General features: G+C 46.6%; 1 protein-coding gene across 1 annotated transcript in view; it reads left to right on the top strand.

Annotated features, from left to right (window-relative positions):
- gpr158a (G protein-coupled receptor 158a) overlaps window positions 1–26,204 on the top strand; it is a 672,698-nt gene that overhangs the window by 571,905 nt on the left and 74,589 nt on the right. The window contains exon 8 of the mRNA XM_055652257.1: window positions 13,850–13,988. Within this exon, the coding sequence (XP_055508232.1) occupies window positions 13,850–13,988 (139 nt within the window). The remainder of the gene's footprint in view (window positions 1–13,849; window positions 13,989–26,204) is intronic.

Here is a 26,204-nt window from a genome sequence, read left to right as displayed (position 1 = left end):
CTGAGATGTCAGGACTGTCTTATGAAGAAAGACTGGATAAACTTGGTTTATACTCTCTAGAATTTAGGAGATTGAGAGGGGATCTTATAGAAACTTACAAAATTCTTAAGGGGTTGGACAGGCTAGATGCAGGAAGATTGTTCCCGATGTTGGGGAAGTCCAGGACAAGGGGTCACAGCTTAAGGATAAGGGGGAAATCCTTTAAAACCGAGATGAGAAGAACTTTTTTCACACAGAGAGTGGTGAATCTCTGGAACTCTCTGCCACAGAGGGTAGTTGAGGCCAGTTCATTGGCTATATTTAAGAGGGAGTTAGATGTAGCCCTTGTGGCTAAGGGGATCAGGGGGTATGGAGAGAAGGCAGGTACGGGATACTGAGTTGGATGATCAGCCATGATCATATTGAATGGCGGTGCAGGCTCGAAGGGCCGAATGGCCTACTCCTGCACCTAATTTCTATGTTTCTATGTTTCCCCTCCCTACTCCCGGTATCCTCAACAATGGGGACAACATCTGGCACAGCGGTAGACAGTGGAGGGGTATTTTTATTGCCACTGCCGGTAATCAATTGACAAGTGCCAGGATCCTTCAGGCTTCCACACGGGTCAAACCGGGCTGTCACAGGGTGAAAACGATGACCTTGGACTGTTTACAAGAATGACCCCAGGAATGAGTAATTAGTATGATGAGCATTTGTCGGCACTGGGCCTGTACTGACTGGAGTTTAGAAGAATAAGGGGGGACCTCATTGAAACATACAGAATAGTGAAAGGCTTGGATAGAGTGGATGTGGAGAGGATGTTTCCACGCAGGAGAGTCATAGCCTCAGAATTAAAAGACAATCTTTTATGAAGGAGATGATGATAGATTTATTTAGCAAAGGGTGGTAAATCTGTGGAATTCTTTGCCACAGAAGGCTGTGGAGGTCATCAGTGTATATACAGTGGCTTGCAAAGGTATTCATACCCCTTGAACTTTTCCACATTTTGTCACGTTACAACCACAAACGTAAATGTATTTTATTGGGATTTATGTGACAGACCAACACAAAGTGGCGCATAATTGTGAAGTGGAAGGAAAATGATACATGGTTTTCAAATTTTTTTACAAATAAAAAACTGAAAAGTGCGGCGTGCAAAAGTATTCAGCCCCCTTTACTCTGATACCCCTAAATAAAATCCAATGCAACCAATTGCCTTCAGAAGTCACCTAATTAGTAAATAGAGTCCATTTGTGTGTAATCTAATCTCAGTATAAATACAGCTGTTCTGTGAAGGCCTCAGAGGTTTGTTAGAGAACATTAGTGAACAAACAGCATCATGAAGCCCAAGGAACACATAAGACAGGTCAGGGATAAAGTTGTGGAGAAGTTTAAAGCAGGGTTAGGTTATAAAAAAATATCCCAAGCTTTGAACATCTCACGGAGCACTGTTCAATCCATCATCCAAAAATGGAAAGAGTATGGCACAACTGCAAACCTACCAAGACATGGCCGCCCACCTAAACTGACAGGCTGGGCAAGGAGAGCATTAATCAGAGAAGCAGCCAAGAGGCCCATGGTAACTCTGGAGGAGCTGCAGAGATCCACAGCTCAGGTGGGAGAATCTGTCCACAGGACAACTATTAGTCGTGCATTCCACAAATCGGGCCTTTATGGAAGAGTGGCAAGAAGAAAGCCATTGTTGAAAAAAGCCATATGAAGTCCCGTTTGCAGTTTGCCACAAGCCATGTGGGGGACACAGCAAACATGTGGAGGAAGGTGCTCTGGTCAGATGAGACCAAAATTGACGTTTTTGGCCTAAATGCAAAACGCTATGTGTGACGGAAAACTAACACTGCACATCACCCTGAACACACCATCCCCACTGTGAAACATGGTGGTGGCAGCATTATGCTGTGGGGATGCTTTTCTTCAGCAGAAACAGGGAAGCTGGTCAGAGTTGATGGGAAGATGGATGGAGCCAAATACAGGGCAATCTTGGAAGAAAACCTGTTAGTCTGCAAAAGACTTGAGACTGGGGCGGAGGTTTACCTTCCAGCAGGACAACGACCCTAAACATACAGCCAGAGCTACAATGGAATGGTTTAGATCAAAGCATATTCATGTGTTAGAATGGCCCAGTCAAAGTCCAGACCTAAATCCAATTGAGAATCTCTGGCAAGATTTGAAAATTGCTGTTCACAGACGCTCTCCATCCAATCTGACTGAGCTTGAGCTATTTTGCAAAGAAGAATGGGCAAAAATGTCAGTCTCTAGATGTGCAAAGCTGGTAGAGACATACCCCAAAAGACTTGCAGCTGTAATTGCAGCAAAAGGTGGTTCTACAAAGTATTGACTCAGGGGGGCTGAATACTTTTGCACGCCACACTTTTCAGTTTTTTATTTGTAAAAAAATTTGAAAACCATGTATCATTTTCCTTCCACTTCACAATTATGCACCACTTTGATCACATAAAATCCCAATAAAATACATTTATGTTTGTGGTTGTAACGTGACAAAATGTGGAAAAGTTCAAGGGGTATGAAAACTTTTGCAAGCCACTGTATGTTCAGGCAGAGATAGATAGATTCTTGATTAGTACAGGTGTCAGAGGTTATGGGGAGAAGGCAGGAGAATGGGGTTAGGAGGGAGAGATAGATGGGCCAATAGCAGAGTAGACTTGATGGGCCGAATGGCCTAAATCTACTCCTATTCCTTATGACCTTATGACTCCCTCACTAATTTCAGTGGTGCCTCCTGGCACGCGATATTGGAGAATATGGACCACAGTAGACAGAGGAGGAATATACAAGGGTTCCTATCTTGTGGACCCCACCAGTGCTGCAGTGGAAGCAACCCTTAGGTGAAAGCCCCTCGGGTGCTTTTAATGGCGGTCCCGCACAACACATTCATACCCAAGATAAACCCGGGCCTGCTGGGACGGGGCACCCTCTATGGATAGATGGACGGTTACCTCCTTTGTGGGTGCTACAGCTCCCCCTAAGCCTTCCACCGACATGCTAACACCTTGCCATTTGTCAGGCTCCCCTGGCACAAGGGTATGCTTGGCCCCAGTATCAACCAGTGCCAAGAAGTGTTGGATGTTTCCCGCATTCCAATCGTGGGTAGCATGAGCATAAAGCTTCGGGTTGCCCGGTCGAGCGAGGGCCGCGGAGAATACCCGCCGGGGACCCTGGCCACACCCCTAGTCTAGAGGAACCGGCGTGGTCTATCCCCGGGGACTCTCGTCTTGGGCGCTTCTCTTTTTTTTTAAATTCTGACCGTGATTCCCCTTTCCCTCTCCCTTTTTCTCACAACGGTTTTTCCAAAGGGCATAGAGGGTGGGAAGGACAACAACCGTCTATCTGTTCCTTGTCCTGTCCAACTCAGAGAAGGGGTAAAAACATTTCCTTCCAGGTCAGGAGCCCAAAGCCATTACTGCTTGGGTTGGGGGGCCATTGACTCATCTTACTTGTCCTTACTCCGGACACAGTTTAACCCCTCTAGTACCCGCAGGGCACTTCCGACCGAGCGATTAACCACCGGTCTTGGGAGCGGGAGTATCACGCCTGCCGGGTGGGATGCTGCAATGTGAACCAGATACCCCAGGAGGGAGGAAATGAGGGAGGAAGTAAAGGAAGTCTTTATTCCTGACATATAAACTCTAGAAGCTTTGGCTTCTGCAATTTTGAAGCTAAGCGATCCCATGTTCCCGTTTCTTTTAAACTCGTGGAACACCTTTTCCTGCTCAGTAGACAATAGGTGCAGAAAGCATCTGTTTCCCCCTGTTTTTAAACTCCCAGAGACTTTGTTCCTGCTCCTTTAATCTCCAATTCAATTGTGAAGTAGGCAAAAACATCCAATAATTAATAAATACTGTTTATCTCTCATTAGCAAACTGTGCAAGTGGGATAATTGTTTCTGCGCTAACTACATTATAATTACCATTCAGTTTACCTGTACTTAAATTGGCCTGATATTAATTTGTTCATTTGATCTTCGTGTGTGCACTTTCCTTGTAGCACCGAAACCCAGCATTGATTAAAGATTCAATTGCTGTTATTCGGCCTTTGCAGGCACGAACAAGGTTTTATAAAAGCTGACTGTCAAATGTTAACACCACCAGTAGCACTCAACACTGTTACGTCTGATTTAGTTAGTGTGAGGCTGAAGTTGGTCATCAGTGAAATTGCAAAGTAGGTGATAATGAATCGACAGCACTTTTCACACTCTGTCCTTCTGTTCTTTCTCATCAATAAATTGAAAATTCAGCATGGTGCACATAGAGCTGTTGATTTCTTTTCACCAGTCAAAGAATGTTTTGCATCCCCTTGAAAATCATGAAAATGCTCAGCAGGTCGGACAGCCTGTGTGATGAGAACAAAATCAAAGCGTAAGCCAGTTACTTTCCACAGCAAGAACGGAACCCACTATCAAAACATGGAGGGGACGGGGGACACAATTTTTTGGCCGCGCGCGCGAATGCTCACACACACACACGCGTGCGAGGCTTCGTTGGCTCAATCCAGCGCTAAATGCAGCTCAACTGTGCCTGTGTCACCGGGTTAACTAACAGCCCTGTCTGGACTGACGGGATACCAGCACTGCTTCTCCGCGCTGGCCATATTTCCCGCAAGCCCATGCAGGTTAACCTAGCGAGGATGTCGCCCACCTTTCAAAACATGGGGGGGACGTGTCCCCTCTGGCCTCCCAGGGTTTTCCGCCCCTGTTCCACAGCATCTGCTCTCCAAGCAAAGCGTAATTTTAAAGAGAATATCCTGTATCTCAGCAATGCTAGTGTGCTCCACTTATAACACAGCTCCTCTGAATGAAGTTCTATTTTTGTATCCAGAGTAGGAATTAAACAGTAGAAATTAAAGAACTGGGCCATGCTCCCATCTCACTGCTACCATTGGGAGGAAGATTCAGGAACCTGAGAACTGTAACCGTCAGGTTCAAATTCAGAAATAGACACAAAAGCTGGAATAACTCTGGAGAAAAGGAATAGGTAACGTTTCAGGGCGAGACCCTTTACAGACTGAAGAAGTCATAAAAGTTCATGTAAACATAAATCTTCTCTGTTCCCTTTCCAACTTAACTACATCTTTCCTGTAACATGGTGCCCAGAACTGAACACAATACAGGTGCACAACCTTTTATCCGAAAGCCTTGGGACCAGACACTTGTCGGATTTCGGACATTTTCGGATTTCCGAATGGAAGATTTTTAGCGTAGATTAGCGTAGCCTCCTCCTCCCCGGAGACCGGGGAATCATTGTAAATCATTGCATAAATGTTAGTTTGGAGGGATTTTATGTGGTGGTGGTGGTGGGGTGGGTGGGTGAAGGGGGAAACTTTAATTCTTAGTCCCCTACCTGGTCGGCGACTCCCAACATCGCGGAGCTGGGGGCTCCGTCCGGCCGTGGGCGGCGCCGGTTGTAGCTCCGACCCCGGCAACTCTACCCCTGGCTGCGAGGCGCTCCAAATCCAGCGCCGCCAGCGGTCGGACGCCCACAGCCCCAGCTCCGCGAATGTTGGGAGAAGGCGGCCTCAGCACCCTGGAGCTTACCGCACAGCGACCCGGTAAGGCATTGCCCGCTTCCCACTGCTATCCCCAGCGCTGTGACGCCGCCGACTCCCAACATTTGCGGAGCTGGGGTGGGGGGCGTCCGGCCGCGGGCGGCGGTGGATTTGGAGCGCCTCGCAGCCAGGGGTAGAGTTGCCGGGGTCGGAGCTACAACCGGCGCCGCCCGCAGCCCCAGCGCTGCGGAGCTTACTGCACGGCGACCCGGTAAGGCATTGGCCGCTCCCCGTCTCTCCGACCAGGTAGGGGACTAAGAATTAAAGTTTACCCCTTCAACCCCCCCTTCACATAAAAGCCCATCAAACTAACTGACTGACATTTAAGCAATGATTTACAGATGTTTAAGTGTCTCCCCAGTCTCCGGGGAGAAGGCAGCCGCTACAGTAGTACAGACCTGGGTTGACCGTGGGTCGTTTCGGTTCAAGTTTGGCGCCAAACGCGAGCTTTGGTGTGCCGACGACATCCTGGAAAAAATGGCCGGTTTTCGGAGGTTTTCGGTTTCTGGAACACCGGATAAAAGGTTGTGCACCTGTACTTTAAATGCAGCCACATCATTGACATACAATGGCAACATGACCTCCCAACTTCAATACTAAATAATCTGAATGATGAAAGTCAATGTGCCAAAAGCCTTTTTGATCACCCTATTTACCTGTGACGCCACTTTCAATGAACTATGTACACGTACTCCTAGGTCCCTCTGTTCTACAACACTACCCGAAGCCCGACCATTCACTATGTAGGTCCTGCCCATGTTAGATTTTCAACACCACATGCAACACCTCACATTTAATAACCATATAACCATATAACAATTACAGCACGGAAACAGGCCATCTCGACCCTTCTAGTCCGTGCCGAACACATATTCTCCCCTAGTCCCATATACCTGCGCTCAGACCATAACCTTCCATTCCCTTCCCATCCATATAACTATCCAATTTATTTTTAAATGATAAAAACGAACCTGCCTCCACCACCTTCACTGGAAGCTCATTTCACACAGCCACCACTCTCTGAGTAAAGAAGTTCCCTCCTCATGTTACCCCTAAACTTCAGTCCCTTAATTCTCAATTCATGTCCCCTTGTATTTCTCTGTATTCTATCAACCATTCCTCAGCCTACCTGGTCAACCGATCAAGTTCCTGCTGCAAATTTCCAAATCCATCTTCACTATCTGCAATACTATCTGAAACTTTTGTTTCATTTGTGAAATTGCTATTTGACTCTGTAAAATGCATTCACTTCTCATGTCCTCGTTCCTCATAGTAAAGCCCCTGTCCCACTTAGGAAACCTGAACGGAAACCTCTGGTGACCTTGCGCCCCACCCAAGGTTTTGAATTTGAATTTGAATTTGAGGCCCGTTTTGAATTTGTTGAAATAGTCGCAGGAACATAGAAGAAGCCTCGACTACGCGGAAACCACTTTCGACCATTAGGGAGACAAGAAACCGGCCTCGACTAAAAATATGTTGCCGTTTGGTCAAAGCCAGTGGAGTGGGGTTGCTCTTTACTTACAGGCAGTCGAAGGCAATCTCCTTCACTGACCGGCCATTTTGATTGGCTCATTGGAGTTTTCAGCAAAGATCCAGTCGGATCTTTGGTTTTCAGGACCTAGAAGATCCACCGGAAGGTAAACTGCCCGCTAACTTTATTAAACTTCTTAAAACTGTCTCCACTGCTTCTCCCCCCTGTTCTCTTCCCTTCTCCCCCCTTCTCTCCCCCCTTCTCTCTCCCCTTCTCTCTCCCCTTCTCTCCACTTCTTTCCCCTTCTCTCCCTCTGTCCCGCGCTCTCTAAAGTACTTACCGTGCCCTGTGGCAGCCGTTTACCTTCCTCTTCATCGCGCAGACAGCGCTCCTCCGCTGTCCCTGGCCCCCACCATCGCAATGTGTGTGTGTGTGTGTGTGTGTGTGTGTGTGTGTGTGTGTGTTGTGTGTGTGTGTGTGTGTGTGTGTGTGTGTGTGTGTGTGTGTGTGTGTGTGTGTGTGTGTGTGTGTGTGTGTGTGTGTGTGTGTGTGTGTGTGTGTGTGTGTGTGTGTGTGTGTGTGCGGTCGGTAGCAAAGATCCTATAGGGTGATTTCACCAAAGGTCAAATGAACGTAGATCCCCCCTCACGTGACCGAAAAATTTAACTGGAGGACATATGTCACTTCGGTACATGTTAGTGAATGGGGAAACACGCACTTTCACACCCGTTAAAAACATGGAAAACGGCCGATTTTTGAGCTGAAATTTTCTGTGCTAGTCGGGGTGACCGTGAAGCACAGCGACCTAAATTTTCAGGCAAAAAAAAAGATAGAAAGTAAGGTCATTACAAGAGGGAACTGAAGGTGGAAAAACAGCGGAAATGCTTCGCAGACATTTGCCGTGGAGATTTAAAGATCCAAAATATCGGGAATTATCGCGTTTGCTCGCTGAATTTCATCAAAAGTAAGTTAATAATGCCTTACTTTTGATGAAATTCAGCGAGCAAACGCGATAATTCCCGATATTTTGGATCTTTAAATCGGCCGTTTTCCATGTTTTTAACGGGTGTGAAAGTGGGTGTTTCTCCATTCACTAACATGTACCGAAGTGACATATGTCCTCCAGTTAAATTTTTCGGTCACGTGAGGGGGGATCTACGCTCATTTGACCTTTGGTGAAATCATCCTATAGGATCTTTGGTCAGTAGATGCAGCTCACGCTTCGGTTGAGGCTTTCCAGGTAAGTGACTAAAACCTCTGGCGACTCATGGAAACTTTGGGTGGGGCGCAAGGTCACCAGAGGTTTCCGTTCAGGTTTCCTAAGTGGGACAGGGGCATATCTCTCCCAACTATGATTCAACAGTCACTTTCCTGGTGGAAGTTCAGGAGGTCCCTTTGCCTTTCACATGCTGGAACACTATGCGTTCAATGTCAAGACATGTGCCTGGTGCCATCTAATTCCAAAAGATTGTTATAAAGACAACACTGATGCTTTCCCATGAACACTTTCCCTTTTGATGTATTTTTAGGATTTTTTTTGGTAACTATAAAATGCTTGATCACTTCATTAAATGTCATTCTATTTCACTGTTTTACGCACCATAAACTTTGCGAAGAACAAGTGCAAGGTGCATTGCCTTTTCCACTTAATCTGAATGAGAAGGAACCCGTATGTATATTTTTTCCACTGAGAGTGTTATTTTATTGGTGCCATTAGCCTATTTAAGGCATATGGGTTAAAGCCATTGTTACAATAGCATTCATTCATCAGTGAAGGCCAGATAATGAAGGTGTTGTGTGTTCAGTTATAAAAAACATAATTTACTTGCCATTTTAATCAATGTTTAGAAAGAAAAAGACAGCCAACTAATTATCTATGGGTGCAGAAGCGGCTTCACTCATTCCAGTGGGAATGGCCTAGATGTCCACCAAGAAAGAATGGACTAATATAAATTGTCTTCTCTGGAACACCAGAGATTGAAAGACCTGATAGAAATACAATATATAAAATGATGAGAGGCATAGATAGGGGAGACAGTCAGAACCTTTTTCCTAGGCTGGAAATGTCAAACACTAGAGGACATGGTTTTAATGTGAGAGGCCAAAGTTTAAACAAGATGTGCAGGACAATTTTTTTTTTATGCAGTGGGTGGTGGATGTGGGAAGCACACTTGAAGCATGGTGGTGGAAGCAGATACGATAGTGGTGTTTAAGTGGATTTTAGAAAGGCACATGGATATGTGAGGAATGAAAGGATATAGATCACGTGCAGGCAGATGAGATGAGTTTAAAGAGTCTTAGTCAGACAGCGTGGAGACAGGCCAACATGCCCCATCTTAACTAGTCCCACCTCCCTGCTTTTGGCACATATCCCTCTAAACCCGCCCTCTCCATGTACCTGTCTAAATGCTTCTTAAACTTTGCGATAGTACCTTCCTCAATTCTGAAGAAGGGTCTCGACCCAAAATGTACTTATTCCTTTTCTCCAGAGATGCTGTCTGAGCCGTTGAGTTACTTCAGCTTTTTGTGTCTATCTCCTGCCTTAACTACCATCTCCCACAGCTTGTTCCATACATTCACCTGCCTTTGTGCAAAAACGTTACTCCTCAGGTTCCCATTAAATCTTTCCCCCCTCACTTTCACCTGGTTCTCGATTCCCCGATCTCTTCCTCTCATGATTTTGTACGCCTCTATGAAATCACCCTTCATCCTCCTGTTGCTCAACCTCGCCCAATAGCTCAGTCCATCGAGTCCTGGCAACATCCTGGTAAATCATCTCTGAACGCGTTCAAGCTTGACAATATGTTTCCTAATTCAGAGGCGGAAATCGCTATCAAAACATGGGGGGGGGGACACAATTTCTTGGTGGCCGTGCACACACTCACCCGCGCATGCGCGCACACACACACACACACACACACACACACACACACACACACACACACACACACACACACACACACACACACACACACACACACACACACACACACACACACACACACATGAGTCTTCAGCCATGGGCCCTGTGAACGGTAACATCGGAAGCTGACCTGGTTGGTGACCGACTCCGAACTCCAGCAACAGCAGCTTCATCTGCCCTGAATCGTGGGGCTCGAATCGGCCCGTTCGCGGGGCCTTTCATCGCCCGGCGCGGCTTAAAATCAGCCGCCGGGGGCTTCAACATCAGGGACCTCGATCGCCTCGATGCAGCAGTTTGATTTAAAGCCACGCCGGGCGATGAAAGGCCCTGCAAACGGGTCGATTCAGCCGTTAGAAAGTGACTGATACCCGCTTGAATCTTTCAAAAGCTAAAATGTGATAAATAACACTTAAACAAATAAAACGGAAGCAAATAAAGGCAATCAGAAGAACCAACCAAGGAGGGGGGAGAGAGAGAGAGATGGGGAAAAAATGCTAAATAACGTGAGTGACCTGAATGAGGGACCTACCTGCAAGCCAGCCAGGAAACCCGTTCGACCGAATCCCTTAATGACCTGACCCATTTAAATCCGATACCCGTTTAATTTTTCCCATCCACCAATACATCCAATTAGGTCAAATGGTAATTGTACCCGCATCAGACAGCTTTAAGAAATTCTCTGTGAATACCTCCAGTAATAATTGAAGGTCAAAACACAATTGGTGATGTTAATTGAGACAATTAACAAGCGCTTAACAGTGACGCCCTCACTGTCTCGTGGAAAGCGGAGATTTTAATAGATTTTACTTTCACCACCGAATTTCAAAATCCAGATTACAAAATATGGGGGGGGGGGGGGGGGGGGGGGGGGGGGGGGGGGTGTGGGTGTGTGTGTGTGGGTGTGGGGGGGGGGGGGGGGGGGTGTGTGTGTGTGTGTGTGTGTGTGTGTGTGTGTGTGTGTGTGTGTGTGTGTGCTATACTCAATACTTTGACAGAAGAAGGCCAATGTCTTCTTGAAAGTCTTCTTAACCGCTATGACCACTTTTATCTTGGCATCATATCCAGCATATTTGCATCCGCTCTCTATACATCATGGCCATTTATAGAGCCCAGTTTACAATCAAAACCTGACATCTTTGGGATGTGGGAATCAAAACTCAAAATATGGAGGAAATCCACATGTCTTCTCTAAACGTGCAACATGATCCCCCAACTTCTAGGCAATATCTCCAAGTTTGCGGATGACACTAAGCTGGGGGGCAGTGTTAGCTGTGAGGAGGATGCTAGGAGACTGCAAGGTGACTTGGATAGGCTGGGTGAGTGGGCAAATGTTTGGCAGATGCAGTTTAATGTGGATAAATGTGAGGTTATCCATTTTGGTGGCAAAAACGGGAAAGCAGATTATTATCTAAACGGTGGCCGATTGGGAGGGGGAGATGCAAAGAGACCTGGGTGTCATGGTACACCAGTCATTGAAAGTAGGCATGCAGGTGCAGCAGGCAGTAAAGAAAGCGAATGGCATGTTGGCTTTCATAGCACGAGGATTTGAGTATAAGAGCAGGGAGGTTCTACTGCAGTTGTACAGGGTCTTGGTGAGACCACACCTGGAGTATTGCGTGCAGTTTTTTTGGTCTCCAAATCTGAGGAAGGGCATTATTGCCATAGAGGGAGTGCAGAGTAGGTTCACCAGACTGATTCCTGGGATGTCAGGACTGTCTTATGAAAAAAGACTGGATAGACTTGGTTTATACTCTCTAGAATTTAGGAGATTGAGAGGGGATCTTATAGAAACTTACAAAATTCTTAAGGGGTTGGACAGGCTAGATGCAGGAAGATTGTTCCCGATGTTGGGGACGTCCAGGACAAGGGGTCACAGCTTAAGGATAAGGGGGAAATCCTTTAGAACTTTTTTTCACACAGAGAGTGGTGAATCTCTGGAACTCTCTGCCACAGAGGGTAGTTGAGGCCAGTTCATTGGCTATATTTAAGAGGGAGTTAGATGTGGCCCTTGTGGCTAAGGGGATCAGAGGGTATGGAGAGAAGGCAGGTACGGGATACTGAGTTGGATGATCAGCCATGATCATATTGAATGGCGGTGCAGGCTCGAAGGGCCGAAGGGCCTACTCCTGCACCTAATTTCTATGTTTCTATGTTTCTATGTTTCAAACTCCACACAGACAGCAGCTGAGGTCAGGATTGAACCTGGCTTTCTGGCAGTGTCAGGCAGCAGCTCCACCAGCTGCATCTCTGCGCCACCCTTAACCTGGGAAAGCATTTGACTGTCAATGTATGCTGCATAAATCAAAAAACATAACCTCTATTATCCTCCATAATTAAGTTTGCTGATGACACTGTGGTGGTGGGCCTGATCTCAGACAATGATGAGAGGGCCTACCGGGAGGAGGTGGCTGATCTAGCACTCTGTTGCCAGGAGAACAGCCTCCTCTTGAACATCAAAAAAACGAAGGAGCTGATCATGGACTTTAGGAGGGCACATCATCCGAGGACGTACACTCCATTGAGTATAAATGGGGATCCTGTGGATAGGGTGAACTGTTTTAAATATCTGGGAGTCCACATCTCTGAGGATATGACATGGTCATCACACGCCTCAGCACTGGTGAGTAAGGCAAGGCAGCGCCTTTACCACCTCAGGCAATTGAGGAAATTCAGAGTGTCTCCGAGGATCCTCCAGTGCTTCTACGCAGCGGCGGTGGAAAGCATCTTGTCCGGGTACATTACCATCTGGTTCGGGAATTGCTCTGCCAAGGACAAGAAGGCTCTGCAGAGAGTAGTGCGTTCGGCCGAACGCACTATGGGAACTTCACTCACCCCCCTGCAGGAACTATACAACAGGAGGTGCAACTCCAGAGCAAACAAAATCATGAGATACCTCTTCCACCCCTGCAACGGACTGTTCCAGCCGCTACGGTCAGGCAAACGCCTCCGTTGCCATGCAGTGAGAACGGAGAGGTTGAGAAGGAGTTTCTTCCCAGAGGCAATTCGGACTGTAAACGCCTTTCTCACCAGGGGCTAACTGTACAGAACGTTTTTCCTTCTATTATTTATTATGTAAAATAATATGTGTGTTATGATTGTGTTTATAATTTGTTTGGTTGTTGTTTTGTTGTTCCGCGAGCATTGCCACTTTCATTTCACTGCACATCTCGTATGTGTATGTGACAAATAAACTTGACTTGACTTGACTCTTAAAGAGATTGAAGTCTTAATGGTCGAGCAAAAAAAAAAATCAGTTACACATTTATACTGAGTTTATGCCGAGGTGGCAGCGCGGCTCCATTTTGCAGCGGCCCCTTCAGCCTGTTTGTCTTTTAAAAACATTTTTTGTCTAGTTAAATGTAGTTGTTCGTGTTTTTAATACTATTTTTAACTGTGTATATGTGGGGGGCAAAGATTTCCTGGGGGGGGGGGGGGGGGGGGGGGGGGGGGGGGGAGGGGGGGAAACTTTGTAAAAAACCTCTTCCCTGCACGGGAGACCCGACCTTTTTTCTGTCGGGTCTCCGTTGTCGTTGGGGCCAAGCACCGTGGGACTTACCATCGCCCGCCTGGGGCTTCAACATCGGGAGACAAATGGTGCAGGGGAGAGAAAATACTTTGCCTTCCATCACAGTCAGGAGGAGATTCGCTGTGATGGATGTTTGTGTAAATTGAATTGTTTGTATGCCTTGTAGGAATTGTCTCTGTTTGTATGGCTGTGGAAACTAAGTTTCGTTTGAGCCTCACTGAGGTTCAAATGACATGTAATAAATATTCAATATTCAATACCAGAATATGGCTTGCTATGTTACTCTGATGTGATATTATGAACACTGCCATTGTTTTCAGATCATGAAAGAACATCAGAATTATTCCATTCCTTTGCTTTCTTCCTGCAGCTGAATTTCTCTTCCTCCTCTGGGGGGTCTATCTATGCTATGCAGTGCGGACAGTGCCATCAGCATTCCATGAACCACGCTACATGGCTGTAGCTATCCATAATGAACTCATTATCTCTGCTGTATTCTATACCATCAGGTAAGAAGTCTTCTGCTTCTTAAACTTAATTGCTTGCTAAAGCCTTTTTGTCTCTTTATTTCAATAATAATTGGAGCAAGAGAAGGAATGTTTTGGAAATAATTCATGTGTTGTGTGGCGGCTGCTTTTACTGCATTCTTCTTTTCCAGTCTCTTTTATCAATGAATTAACCTTTCTTAGACAAAATAACATTGACAGCAAATGGTGCCATCCAATCAACTGACAAAGATTTCCTGCTGCGTACATCATACACAAGGGCGGCACTTTGGCGCAACAGTAGAGTTGCTGCCTTACAGCGTTTGCAGCGCCGGAGACCGGGTTCGATCCCCACTCTGGGAGAAGTCTGTACGGAGTAGGTTAATTGGCTTGGTATAATGTGTGTAGGGTGGTGTTAGTGTGCGGGTATCACTGGTCGATGCAGACACAGTGGGCTGAAGGGCCTGTTTCTGAGCTGTATCTCTAAACTAAACAAATATACTGTGCACTCCAAGTGGAGATCAAGGATAAGGGGTTTGTTGAGAATTTGCACCAAACATTATGGTGATCTTAGTGTTGGGCACAAGGTAGGCCAATATTCTATCTTGCAACAAATGACCAATATCTTGACCGTCTACCCACTGATATTTGGATTGACAACATTCCAAACATCTTTTTTTTAAGCCACGTACAAATATATACCATATAACCATATAACAATTACAGCACGGAAACAGGCCATCTCGGCCCTTCTAGTCCGTGCCGAACACGTATTCTCCCCTAGTCCCATATACCTGCACTCAGACCATAACCCTCCAATCCTTTCCCGTACATATATACCTATCCAATTTATTTTTAAATGATAAAATCGAACCTGCCTCCACCACTTCCACTGGAAGCTCATTCCACACAGCGACCACTCTCTGAGTAAAGAAGTTCCCCCTCATGTTACCCCTAAACTTCTGCCCCTTAATTCTCAAGTCATGTCCTCTTGTTTGAATCTTCCCTACTCTCAATGGGAAAAGCTTATCCACGTCAACTCTGTCTATCCCTCTCATCATTTTAAAGACCTCTATCAAGTCTCCCCCTTAACCTTCTGCGCTCCAAAGAATAAAGACCTAACTTGTTCAACCTTTCTCTGTAACTTAGTTGCTGAAACCCGGCAACATTCTAATAAATCTCCTCTGTACTCTCTCTGTTTATTTTGTTGACATCCTATATATATTTTTAACCTGCAAATACTGGAAATCGGTAAGAACAGAGAATGGTGGAAATTCGCAATGGATCAGCCAGCTTCTGTAGAGAGTGAAGCAGAATTAATGCTTCTGGTCAGCAATCGTTGATCGGGACAAAACACGAACCACCAATAAACCTATTGAATTGACAGCTCTTTGGTCAACCATCTTCAGCTGCTTAATCAATGACTTTCCTTCATTCATAAGGTTGGATGTGGGGATGTTTGCAGGAGAGTGCACAATGTTGAGCACCATTCATGACTCCTCAGCTAATAAATCCACATCAAAATGCAACAAGACTGGGACAACATGCAGGCCTGGGCTGAGAGGTGGCAGGTAACATTGGCAGCATACAATCACCAGGCAATGATGATATCTAATAATAAAAAATCCAGTTATTATCCCCTGCCATTCAATGCATTACCATCACTCAATCCCCCACTACTAATATTGTGGGGGTTGTCATCGACCAGAAACTTAACTGGAGTAGCCATATGGAGGTCCACTAGGGGCGCTGCATTGAAGGCGCCTCTGCCTTCCCCAACTGTTTGGTTTTGGGGGTTCTTTCGTTTTTTTATGTGGGGGAGGGGGGTTGGGTAAGGGGGAAACCGTTTCCTAGTCGCTTCTTGGTGAGGATGCGACTATTTCACCGAGTCGCGTCCTCGCCCCCCCCCCTCTTCGCGGCCTACCACTGGATCGGAGCGGCCTTTCCTACCTGAGACCGGGGACCGGACCAGAGCTTCAGCAGCAGCAGCGCGGCGCTGGATGCTGGATTCACCATGGAGCGGGCGATGCCTTCCTGGATCGCCATTTGGAGCACCGGAGCGTTGGGCCGCTGCTCCAACATTGAGGAGCTGTGGTTCCCGGAGCTCCTAACGCAGGCGGTGCTGACTACAACATCGCAGAATTCCTGGGACCCTTTGCCGAGGGCCGCCAGCGGAATCTCCGCCCGGCGCGGCCTGAGGACGTCGGGAGCTGCGGACTCTTGTAGGAAGCGGCTGATTCGCCGATTCGGAGGTCCAAGCCGCTGAGGTTAGTCTCCAGTCCTGACGTTGGAGTTCCAACATTCCGGCGAGCGGGCCTGAGTGGCGGGCTGCCCGTAGCGGCGACTGCGGAGGGCTCCGGAGGCCCCGACCACGGGTGAACATCGAGGAAAATGACTGACTTTGGTGTCTTCCCTCACAGTGGGAAACTTTTGATTCTGCTGTGTGGGGATGTTTTATGTTGAACTCTATCGTGTGTTGTGTTCTTTATTTTTATTGTATGGCTGTATGGTGATCACATTTCACTTTGCCAACTGGCACGTGACAAATAAATGTATCTTGTATCTTGTATATATACAAGGGGACTGCAAGAGCAGGTCAGAGGCTAAAATTCTGCGACAAATAGGATTGGGAGTCAGTGGATAATTTTAAGGCAGAGATAGATAGATTCTTGATTAGTACGAGTGTCAGGGATTATAGGGAGAATGCAGGAGAATGGGGCTAGGAGGGAGAGATGGATCAGCCATGATTGAACGGCGGAGTAGACTTGGTGGACTGAATGGCCTAATTCTACTCTGATCACTTATGAACCTCGTAACTCCCCAATGTTTGTCCACCATCTCCAAGTCTCAAATCAGGGGCATGACGTAAAACTCTCCACTTTCCTAGATGAATGCAACTTTAACAACATTCAACATAACACAGGACATAGCAGCATTCTTGATGCACCACTGTGAAGCAAATACCGGCAGTTTGTACCAATTACAGAATACACTGCGGCAATTCACCAATACTTCTCGGACAGCATCTCCCAAGCCCACAACTCAACCAGCTGGAAGGACAAGGACAACAAAAGCATGAGAACAGCAACGTTTCGGGCCACCTGGTAGTTGCCCTCCAGAGCACACGCCATCCTGAGTTGGAAATATGTTGCTGTTCCTTCACCATCACCACTGTATCAAAATCCTGGAACACCCTCTGTAGCAGCATTGTGCCTGATACCACCCTCAAGGACTGCAGTGGTTCACGAAGGCAGCTCACCATGACCTTTGTTGTAGCAATTAGAGATGGGCAATTAAATACTAGCTCAGCCTGTAAAGCCCATATCCCCATGAATGAAGTCTGAAGAAGGATCTCGACCCAAAATGTCATCCATTCCTTCTCTCCAGAGATGCTGCCTGTCCTGCTGAGGTTCCAGCATTTTGTGTCTCTCTCCTTTTGAATGCATCATTTTTTTTAAACCTTTTGGTCATATGCACCCACAATTCCACTTATTCAATTAACATGATTACCTTTTAACAGTCACAATTAACTAATTACATAGGAAAGGTTTAGTAGTGTATTTACTGTACGAGTTGTCTTTTTTTAGCAAAATCTATGAAATTGATAGAGAAAGGGTATCAGAGTGTGGCAGCTGGTAGAGCTGCTATCTCACAGTGCCACAGGGACCCAGGTTCAATCTGACCTCAGCTGTCATCTGTGTGGAGTTTGCATGTTCTCCCTGTGATGTGTGGGTTTTAGACAATAGACAATAGGTGCAGGAGTAGGCCATTTGGCCCTTCGAGCCAGCATCGCCATTCAATGTGATCATGGCTGATCAACCCCAATCAGTACCCCGTTCCTGCCTTCTCCCCATATCCCCTGACATTGCTATTTTTAAGAGCCCTATCTAGCTCTCTCTTGAAAGCATCCAGAGAACCTGCCTCCACCACCCTCTGAGGCAGAGAATTCCACAGACTCACCACTCTCTGTGAGAAAAAGTGTTTCCTCGTCTCCGTTCTAAATGGCTTACTCCTTATTCTTAAACTGTGGCCCCTGGTTCTGGAAACCCCCAACATCGGGAACATGTCTCACTAGGTCTCTGTACAACTGCAGAAGGACCTCTTTGCTCCTATATTCGATTCCTCTTGTTATAAAGGCCAACATGCCATTCGCTTTCTTCACTGCCTGCTGTACCTGCATGCTTACTTTCATAGACTGATGTACAAGGACCCCCAGATCCCGTTGTACTCTCCCTTTTCCCAACGACGCCATTTAGATAGTAATCTGCCTTTCTGTTTTTGCTACCAGGTTCTCTGGTTTCCTCCCGTATCCAAAAGAGATGCAAGTTAATAGTGAGATTAAACGAGTACTTACCAGTACGAAGTTTGATCTGTATTTTATGAGGAGTTACGATGAGGGATTACGTGAAGAACCCACCCAGTGCGCAGGCGCGGCATACTTCCAAGCAGCGGTGTGGAATCACAGGTAGACACAATATTGAAGTAAAGATAGTGAAGACTAAAGAGACATCAGCTCGAGTTTGATCTATACAACGAGGGTGGGAGCGGAGGGCACGTAATCCCTCATCGTAACTCCTCATAAAATACAGATCAAACTTCGTACTGGTAAGTACTCGTTTAATCTCACTATTTTACTTCGGAGTCACGTGAGTGACTACGTGAAGACTTCAAAGGTCTGTGATTTCAAACCGTGTAACAGCTATATCACTCACTGCCGAAGTTCATCGAGGGAGGAAGTGGTATCTAAAGACCAACGAGTTTGTTAGTTTTTTGAAACAAAAATGTTTATTTAACAATAACAAAAAATAGCTCCCCTGGGCTTTAAATTATAAGTTTGCAGATTCTAAAATTTTGTCCGCAAACAAGTCCTTCTCCATCAGCGGTTTGTGGTAAAATTTTCGGAACGTTGATTCCCTTGACCATCCCGCTGTACTAAGGATGTGGTCTATGGGAACCTGCATCCGTTCCGCCGCAGACGTGGACGCTGCCCTGATAGAATGGGATTTAAAAACATCCGTGTTAATCCCCGCGGCTTTTAAGACCTGTTTCAACCACCTAGATATTGTCTGGCTGGTAACCCGTCCAAAAGGCTTTTTGTGGCTGACCCATAAGGCTTTTTCACTCCCTCTAAGCGTTTGGGTTGTGTCTACGTAGTTGTATAGATGGGTCACTACACACAGCCTAGGTTCTGGAGGGTAGGCCCGGAAGATAAGCGGAGAGTTGGGCATACCTGGCCTGCTTTGTTTTACCAACCCCGGCATTGTAAATGTAATGGAGTCTGGGGTGGTTACCATGTTGTCCAGTCTTAGTTGATGCAGTGACTGAACCCTTTGCGCAGAGACGAGCGCCATAAGCATGAGGGTCTTGAGAGTAGACTGCTCCAGACTCAAGGATCCCACCGGAGGCCAACCTCTAAGGTGTGACAGAACTACACTTATGTCCCATACATGGGTGTATCTGGGTGTAGGGGGTTTAGTATTATAAATCCCTTTGAGGAGTTTTATAACCAGAGGGTGGGATCCAATGCTGTGATGTCCTGTAGGCATAAGGTAAGCGGACAGGGCGCTCCGTGCTGCATTGATGGCACTGTAGCTCATCTTTTGGTCATGGTGCAAGTGGGCCAGGAATTCCAGTACGTCCGTGATCGAGGCTGTCTTGTATGATGTCCCTGCATCCAAGCAGTACTGCTCCCATTTCCTGATGTAGGTCAAGTACTGCTTCTTGGTAGAGACTCGCAGGGACGCCGACATGGTGGTGATTGTTCGTTCTGATAACCCCAATCCCTGGTAAGGCCTGTTCAGAACCTACAAACCAGGAGTTTCAATTTTTGATGGCATGGATGGCTTATGCCGGATACCGGGTGAGTCAATAGTTGTGGGTGGCTGTGAAAAACCATAGGTGACTCTACCACCATGTCGTGGAAGACTGGGAACCATGGTTGGGTAGGCCAGTCGGGTACGACCAGAATACCTGAAGCTGAGTCTGCTTGTATTTTCTGGAGTACCCGGCTGATGAGGCAGAAGGGAGGGAAAGCATAGAAGAAGAAATTTCCCCAATCCAGCGTGAAGGCATCTACCGCTGCTGCCTCTGGGTCTGGTTCCCAAGCCACATACATGGGTAGCTGGTGATTTAATCTAGACGCAAACAAATCTATATCTGGCGTACCGTATTGCTTAACAATTCTAGCAAATATTTTTGGGTCTAACATCCATTCGATGTTGTCATTGAATTTTCGTGACCTGGTGTCCGCCACTGTGTTTAGCTTGCCTGGTAAATAGGCAGCTGATAGCCAAATATGTCTTTCGACACACCATTGCCAGATTATAGTAGTCAATTTGTCGCATGATACTGATTTTATGCCACCCATGTGCTGGATGTAAGACACCGCCGTCGTGTTATCAATCATTAACCTGACATGCACGTGCCGCATATCGGATGCATATGCTTTTAGCCCATAAAAGGCGGCCAGCATCTCCAAATAATTTATGCCAAGTGATTGTAGTAGCGATGCCTCTGAATTAGTCCATCTGCCACCTGTGCTGGATATAGAGTTAGTAGCTCCCCAGCCTAAAGCACTGGCATCCGTTGTAATGGCTATGTTAGGATTGGTGACGGTGATAGGACTGTAACTGTGCCAAATGTTATCCACCCACCACTGAAGTTCTGATTTGGCTTCAGCGGGTAAATCCATAGGTCGGTCATAATGCCCCCTACTTAGACGTAGTGCATGTGTCCTTGCTCTTTGTAAATTCTGATAATGCAAGGGGCCATATTGTGCAGCTGGAAATGCTGCTACTATACTACCAATGACTCTGGCTACATGCCGGATCCTTGGTAGTGTTTTTGCGATTAAGTTGTTACAGGCTTCTGTTAATGTAGCCTTTTTGTCTCTTGGCAGAGTGACAGTCATACGGATAGTGTCAATAGTGAAGCCTAGATAGTCCATGTTAGTTGTTGGCTTCAATATTGATTTATCTGGGTGTAGAACAAATCCCAATGTTTCAAGGAGTTGTTTAGTAGCTAAAACTCCTGTGACAGCTAGTTCCCTTGTTCTCCCCAATATGAGAACATCGTCCAGATAGGCCATGACTAAATGTTTCTGTTCTCTTAATTTTTTCATGGCCACTTTGAGAATTTTAGTGAATAATCTGGGAGCTGTCGTTAAACCATTGGGTAATGCTCTATACTGCCATAGTTGCCCCATCCAGATAAATTTCAGATATCTAAAATGATCCTTATGAATGGGTACTAAATAGTAAGCATCCTTAATATCTATGCTTGCCATGAAGTATCCCTTGGAGATCAGTTGTCTGGCAGTAACAAATGTCTCCATTTTGAAATGTTGATACTCAACAGACTGATTTAGTGATGTCAAATCAATGATAATGCGACATCCACCATCTTTTTTAGTTTTGATAAATATATTCGATACAAATTCCAATGGCTCGTGTCTGGCCCTCTCTATGATGCCCTTGGACACGAGCCTATCTAGTTCAGCTTGTCCTTCTACCTTTTCTGATTCTGTGGGAAGGAATACCCTTTGGGGTATGTGCTGAACCGGCGGTTCTATGCCTGGTTTAAATTCAATTTTGTATCCACTGATACTGTTGAGTATAAACTTGTTGCTAGTAAAGGAGCACCAAACATGTTTGAAGAACCTTAAACGCCCTCCTGTTAATACAACACCCTTTGTCTGCGTATGTCGACAGGAACCAGACCCACCTACCTCCATGTTCATTTCTGGGAGCGTTTGCGATGGGTTTGGCCCGAGGGTGTCCTTGTTGGTGCTGTGGTGGGGCGGCGTATCTTCCCACGGCTCCGCTCTGGGCCCCGCTCTAAAAAAGAGCTCTGGGGGTAGTGGGAAGCGGTCACCAGGCTTTCACCAGCTCGGTACCTGCTGGTGGATGCCGAGGCGTGCTGCCAACTGGGTGTCTTCACCCTGCTCGGTCCTGGCCCTGCCCTCATGAGGCCTACAGGTTTGGCCGCCTCTTCCAGTTCCTTGAGCCTTTTTGCCAAGTCGGCCCCGAATAGTAGCGCCTCCTTTTCTGGCGCCGGAGCTTTGCAGAGGCCCGCGTATTTGGGGTTGAGGGCAGGCCTGATGTTTTCACGCCTTAGGTTGTTGAGCTCATACTGTGTGTTACACATTAGGGCCAGCACATCCTGCTGAGGTGTAGAGAGCCCTGCGTTCCCCGTGGACCGAGCAAAGGCGGTAATGGCTGCGGTGTGGAGCTTCAGGATACGCTGCATCTTCAGCTCTTGTGTCCTGATATGCTGCCCCAGCTGGCTCCATATTTGGCCGTTTACGGTCTTTACTCGCAGCGCCTCGCAGTTTTCTGGCGCTGTGTAAGTGTCGAGGGCCTCTTGAATGACTTTCTCCTGCAATGGCTTGTTGGAGAGCCTGTTGATACTGGCCGCCATTCTTGGCGCTAGCATCATTCCGGTCCTCGGGGGCGCCGCATACCTGCTGACTACACCCAGTAGCTCTTCTTCCTCCAGCTCGCCTGGCATGCTTGAGATGTCGTCCGCCTGCCCTTGTGATAGGCCAGCCCAGTCCTGGCCTCCCTTACTGACCTCAAACAAGGAGGGAACAGAAGGGTGTGGTGATGGTTTGGAGGAGGCCATAGCCCGTCCTCCTTGGAGATGCCTTGCCTGCATCTCCTCATCGAGCATCTGCTCGAGCAGCTGCCTCATGCAGCTTAAGCGGCCGTCTCCCCGTTTCGCCGGTGGAGAGTGTTCCCGTTCCTCCGACGAGTCGGAGGCCACCGGCCGGTCTGTTTTCCGGGTTGATTTTCTCCCTGTGTGGGGCGTCGCAATCGGCGGCACAGGGAGCGGCTCGGCGTCGGGTGTGCGGGAGCGTTCAAACAGCTGCTCCGCCGCTGATGGCTGCCGCCCAGATATTGACCCCTCCTCGGGTGGAGTTGGGCAGGCAGTCCTCTTTGTTGGTCGCTTTCGGGTAGCCATAGCTTTTTCGTCCGTTAGCGACTCTCTGTAACACAAAAGACTCACTTACCTGAGGTCTTGTCTTTATGCTGCCGCTGGAGAGCCTGGCTCCAGCTGCTGCCGCTGTTGCGTTGCTGACGTAATGCCGCGCCTGCGCACTGGGTGGGTTCTTCACGTAGTCACTCACGTGACTCCGAAGTAAAATTGGCCACAGGAAATTGCCCTAATATGTAGCGGGTGGATAAGGAAGTGGGATAACTAATGTTAACGGGTGATCGATGGTCGGCGTGGACTCAGTGGGCCAAAGGGCCTGTTTCCATGCTGTATCTCTAAAATAAATGTGCCTGCAATTGTGCAGCAATCATAGCAGTAACTTGACCAAGCTTCACCTTTTTGCAGAAGGGTTTCAGCCCGAAACGTTGCCTATTTCCTTCGCTCCATAGATGCTGCTGCACCCGCTGAGTTTCTCCAGCTATTTTTGTACCTTCACCTTTTTGCAATCTGATTAACCATAGTATTCTCAACACAAGTTCTTCAACAAAAGTTTAATGAATATTGGAAGGAACACAAACGTTTGCATTAAATAGCATTTTGTATTAATCCAATGAGACCATTAAACCAGCCATTTTCAAGATATCAACTTCAATTGTCAAATTAGTTAACTGAAATATTTGATATTAATGTTAGTATGAAAGGGAAGCCGTGAGTTTTTAGTCCCTGTTGTTTTGAGTTCCATCCAAACTGTCCAGTTTAATTGAAAGCTCGAAACAAATAACAGTAGTGTTCACTGCAACACATGCAAGGCTTATCATGCGAAACCTCTAGTGGATGGAGAGAATAGATTTTATTCAGCTGGAGCAGTTAATGTCAAATGTGACCTTTATTTCCTGAGGCTCCAAAGGACCATATTCTGGAGAAAAATTCACATCAATTCTCATTTGGCCAACGAGTCAACTGATTTAATCAGCTTTTTTTTTTCAAAGGAGGAAAAGGCAATGAGAGCAACGAGGAATATGATTTTGTACACAGCCCTAACTTATGTGCCATTATCTTTATACCTGAATGGAGTCATAGAGTAATACGGCAAAAATAAAACAGGCCCTTTGGCCCAACTCATCCATGCCGTCCATTTGCCTAATTGAGCTATAACCATATAACCATATAACAATTACAGCACGGAAACAGGCCATCTCGGCCCTACAAGTCCATGCCGAACAAATTTTTTTCCCCTTAGTCCCACCTGCCTGCACTCGTACCATAACCCTCCATTCCCTTCTCATCCATATGCCTATCCAATTTATTTTTAAATGATACCAATGAACCTGCCTCCACCACTTCCACTGGGAGCTCATTCCACACCGCCACCACTCTCTGCGTAAAGAAGTTCCCCCTCATATTACCCCTAAACTTCTGTCCCTTAATTCTGAAGTCATGTCCTCTTGTTTGAATCTTCCCTATTCTCAAAGGGAAAAGCTTGTCCACATCAACTCTGTCTATCCCTCTCATCATTTTAAAGACCTCTATCAGGTCCCCCCCTTAACCTTCTGCGCTCCAAAGAATAAAGCCCTAACTTGTTCAACCTTTCTCTGTAACTTAGTTGCTGAAACCCAGGCAACATTCTAGTAAATCTCCTCTGTACTCTCTCTATTTTGTTGACATCCTTCCTATAATTTGGCGACCAAAATTGTACACCATACTCCAGATTTGGCCTCACCAATGCCTTGTACAATTTTAACATTACATCCCAGCTTCTATACTCAATACTCTGATTTATAAAGGCTAGCATACCAAAAGCTTTCTTTACCACCCTATCTATATGAGATTCCACCTTCAAGGAACTATGCACGGTTATACCCAGATCCCTCTGTTCAACTGTATTCTTCAATTCCCTACCATTTACAATGTACGTCCTATTTTGATTTGTCCTGCCAAGGTGTAGCACCTTGCACCTAGCTAGTTCCATTTGCCTGGGCCTGGCACACATCTCTCCACATCTTTCCTCTCAATGTCACCATCTAAGTCCCTTTTAAATGTCCTAATTGTCATTTCTAACTTGTTTTTCTGTGCTGTGAGCTTAAGTGAAAATGACTGGAATTGGCCCTGTGGCTTATTTCACTTGTAAAACAGTAATACCAATAAGGATAGACACAAAACGCTGCAGTAACTCAGCGGGTCAGACTGTATCACCGGAGAAAAGGAATAGGTGACGTTTCATGTCGAGACCCTTCAGACTTCTTCAGGGTCTTCTCCAGAGATGCTGTCTGATCTGCTGAGTTACTCCAGCTTTGTGTGTCTATCTCCGGTTTAAACCAGCATTTGCAGTTCTTTCCCACGTATGCCAATAAGATACAGGAATACAGACTCAAAATGCTGGAGTAACTCAGCGGGTCAGGCAGCATTGTTGGAGAAAAAGAATAAGTGACAGTTCAGATCGAGGTCCTTCATCAGACTGGTCTGTGGCTGGATATGTCTGATGAAGGGTCTCAACCCAAAATGTCACCTATTTATTTTCTCCAGAGATGTTGCCTGACCCGTTGAGTTAGTCCAGCATTTTGTGTATCTTCGGTATAAACCAGTATCTGCAGTTCCTTCTTACACAAGGAACAGGAATAGTTCACTCAGTTCCTTGTGCCCATCATGTCACTTAGAGTCATTGAGTGATACAGTGTGGAAACAGGCCCTTCAGCCCAACTTGCCCACACTGGCCAAAATGTCCCAGCTACACTAGTCCCACCTGCCTGCACTTGGTCCATATCCTTCCAAACCTGTCCTTACATGTACCTGTCTAACTGGTTCTTAAATGTTGGGATAGTCCCAGCCTCAACTACACCATACAGCAGCTTGTTCCATACACCCACCACCCTTTGTGTGGGGAAGTTACGCCTCAGATTCCTATTAAATCTTTTCCCCTTCACCTTGAACCAATGTCCTCTGGACCTCAATTTCCGACTCTGGGCAAGAGACCCACATGATTTTGTACACCTCTATAAGATCACCCCTCATCCTCCTGTGCTCCAACGAATAGAGGCCCAGCCTACTCAACCTCTCCATATGGCTCACACCCTCTAGTCCTGGCACATCCTTGGAAATCTTCCCTGAACCCTTTCAAGCATGACAATATCTTTCCTATAACATGGTGCCCAGAACTGAACACAATATTCTAAATGCGGTCTCACCAAAGTCATTTGCAACTGCAACATGGCCTCCCAACTTCAATACTCTATATTCTGAAGAAGGGTTTTGGCCCGAAACGTTGTCTTTTTCCTTCGCTCCATAGATGCTGCTACACCCGCTGAGTTT

Source organism: Leucoraja erinacea, chromosome 2 (assembly GCF_028641065.1).
Source record: "Leucoraja erinacea ecotype New England chromosome 2, Leri_hhj_1, whole genome shotgun sequence".
NCBI classification, from domain to species: domain Eukaryota; kingdom Metazoa; phylum Chordata; class Chondrichthyes; order Rajiformes; family Rajidae; genus Leucoraja; species Leucoraja erinaceus.
This window is presented reverse-complemented; position numbering and strand designations above follow the sequence as displayed.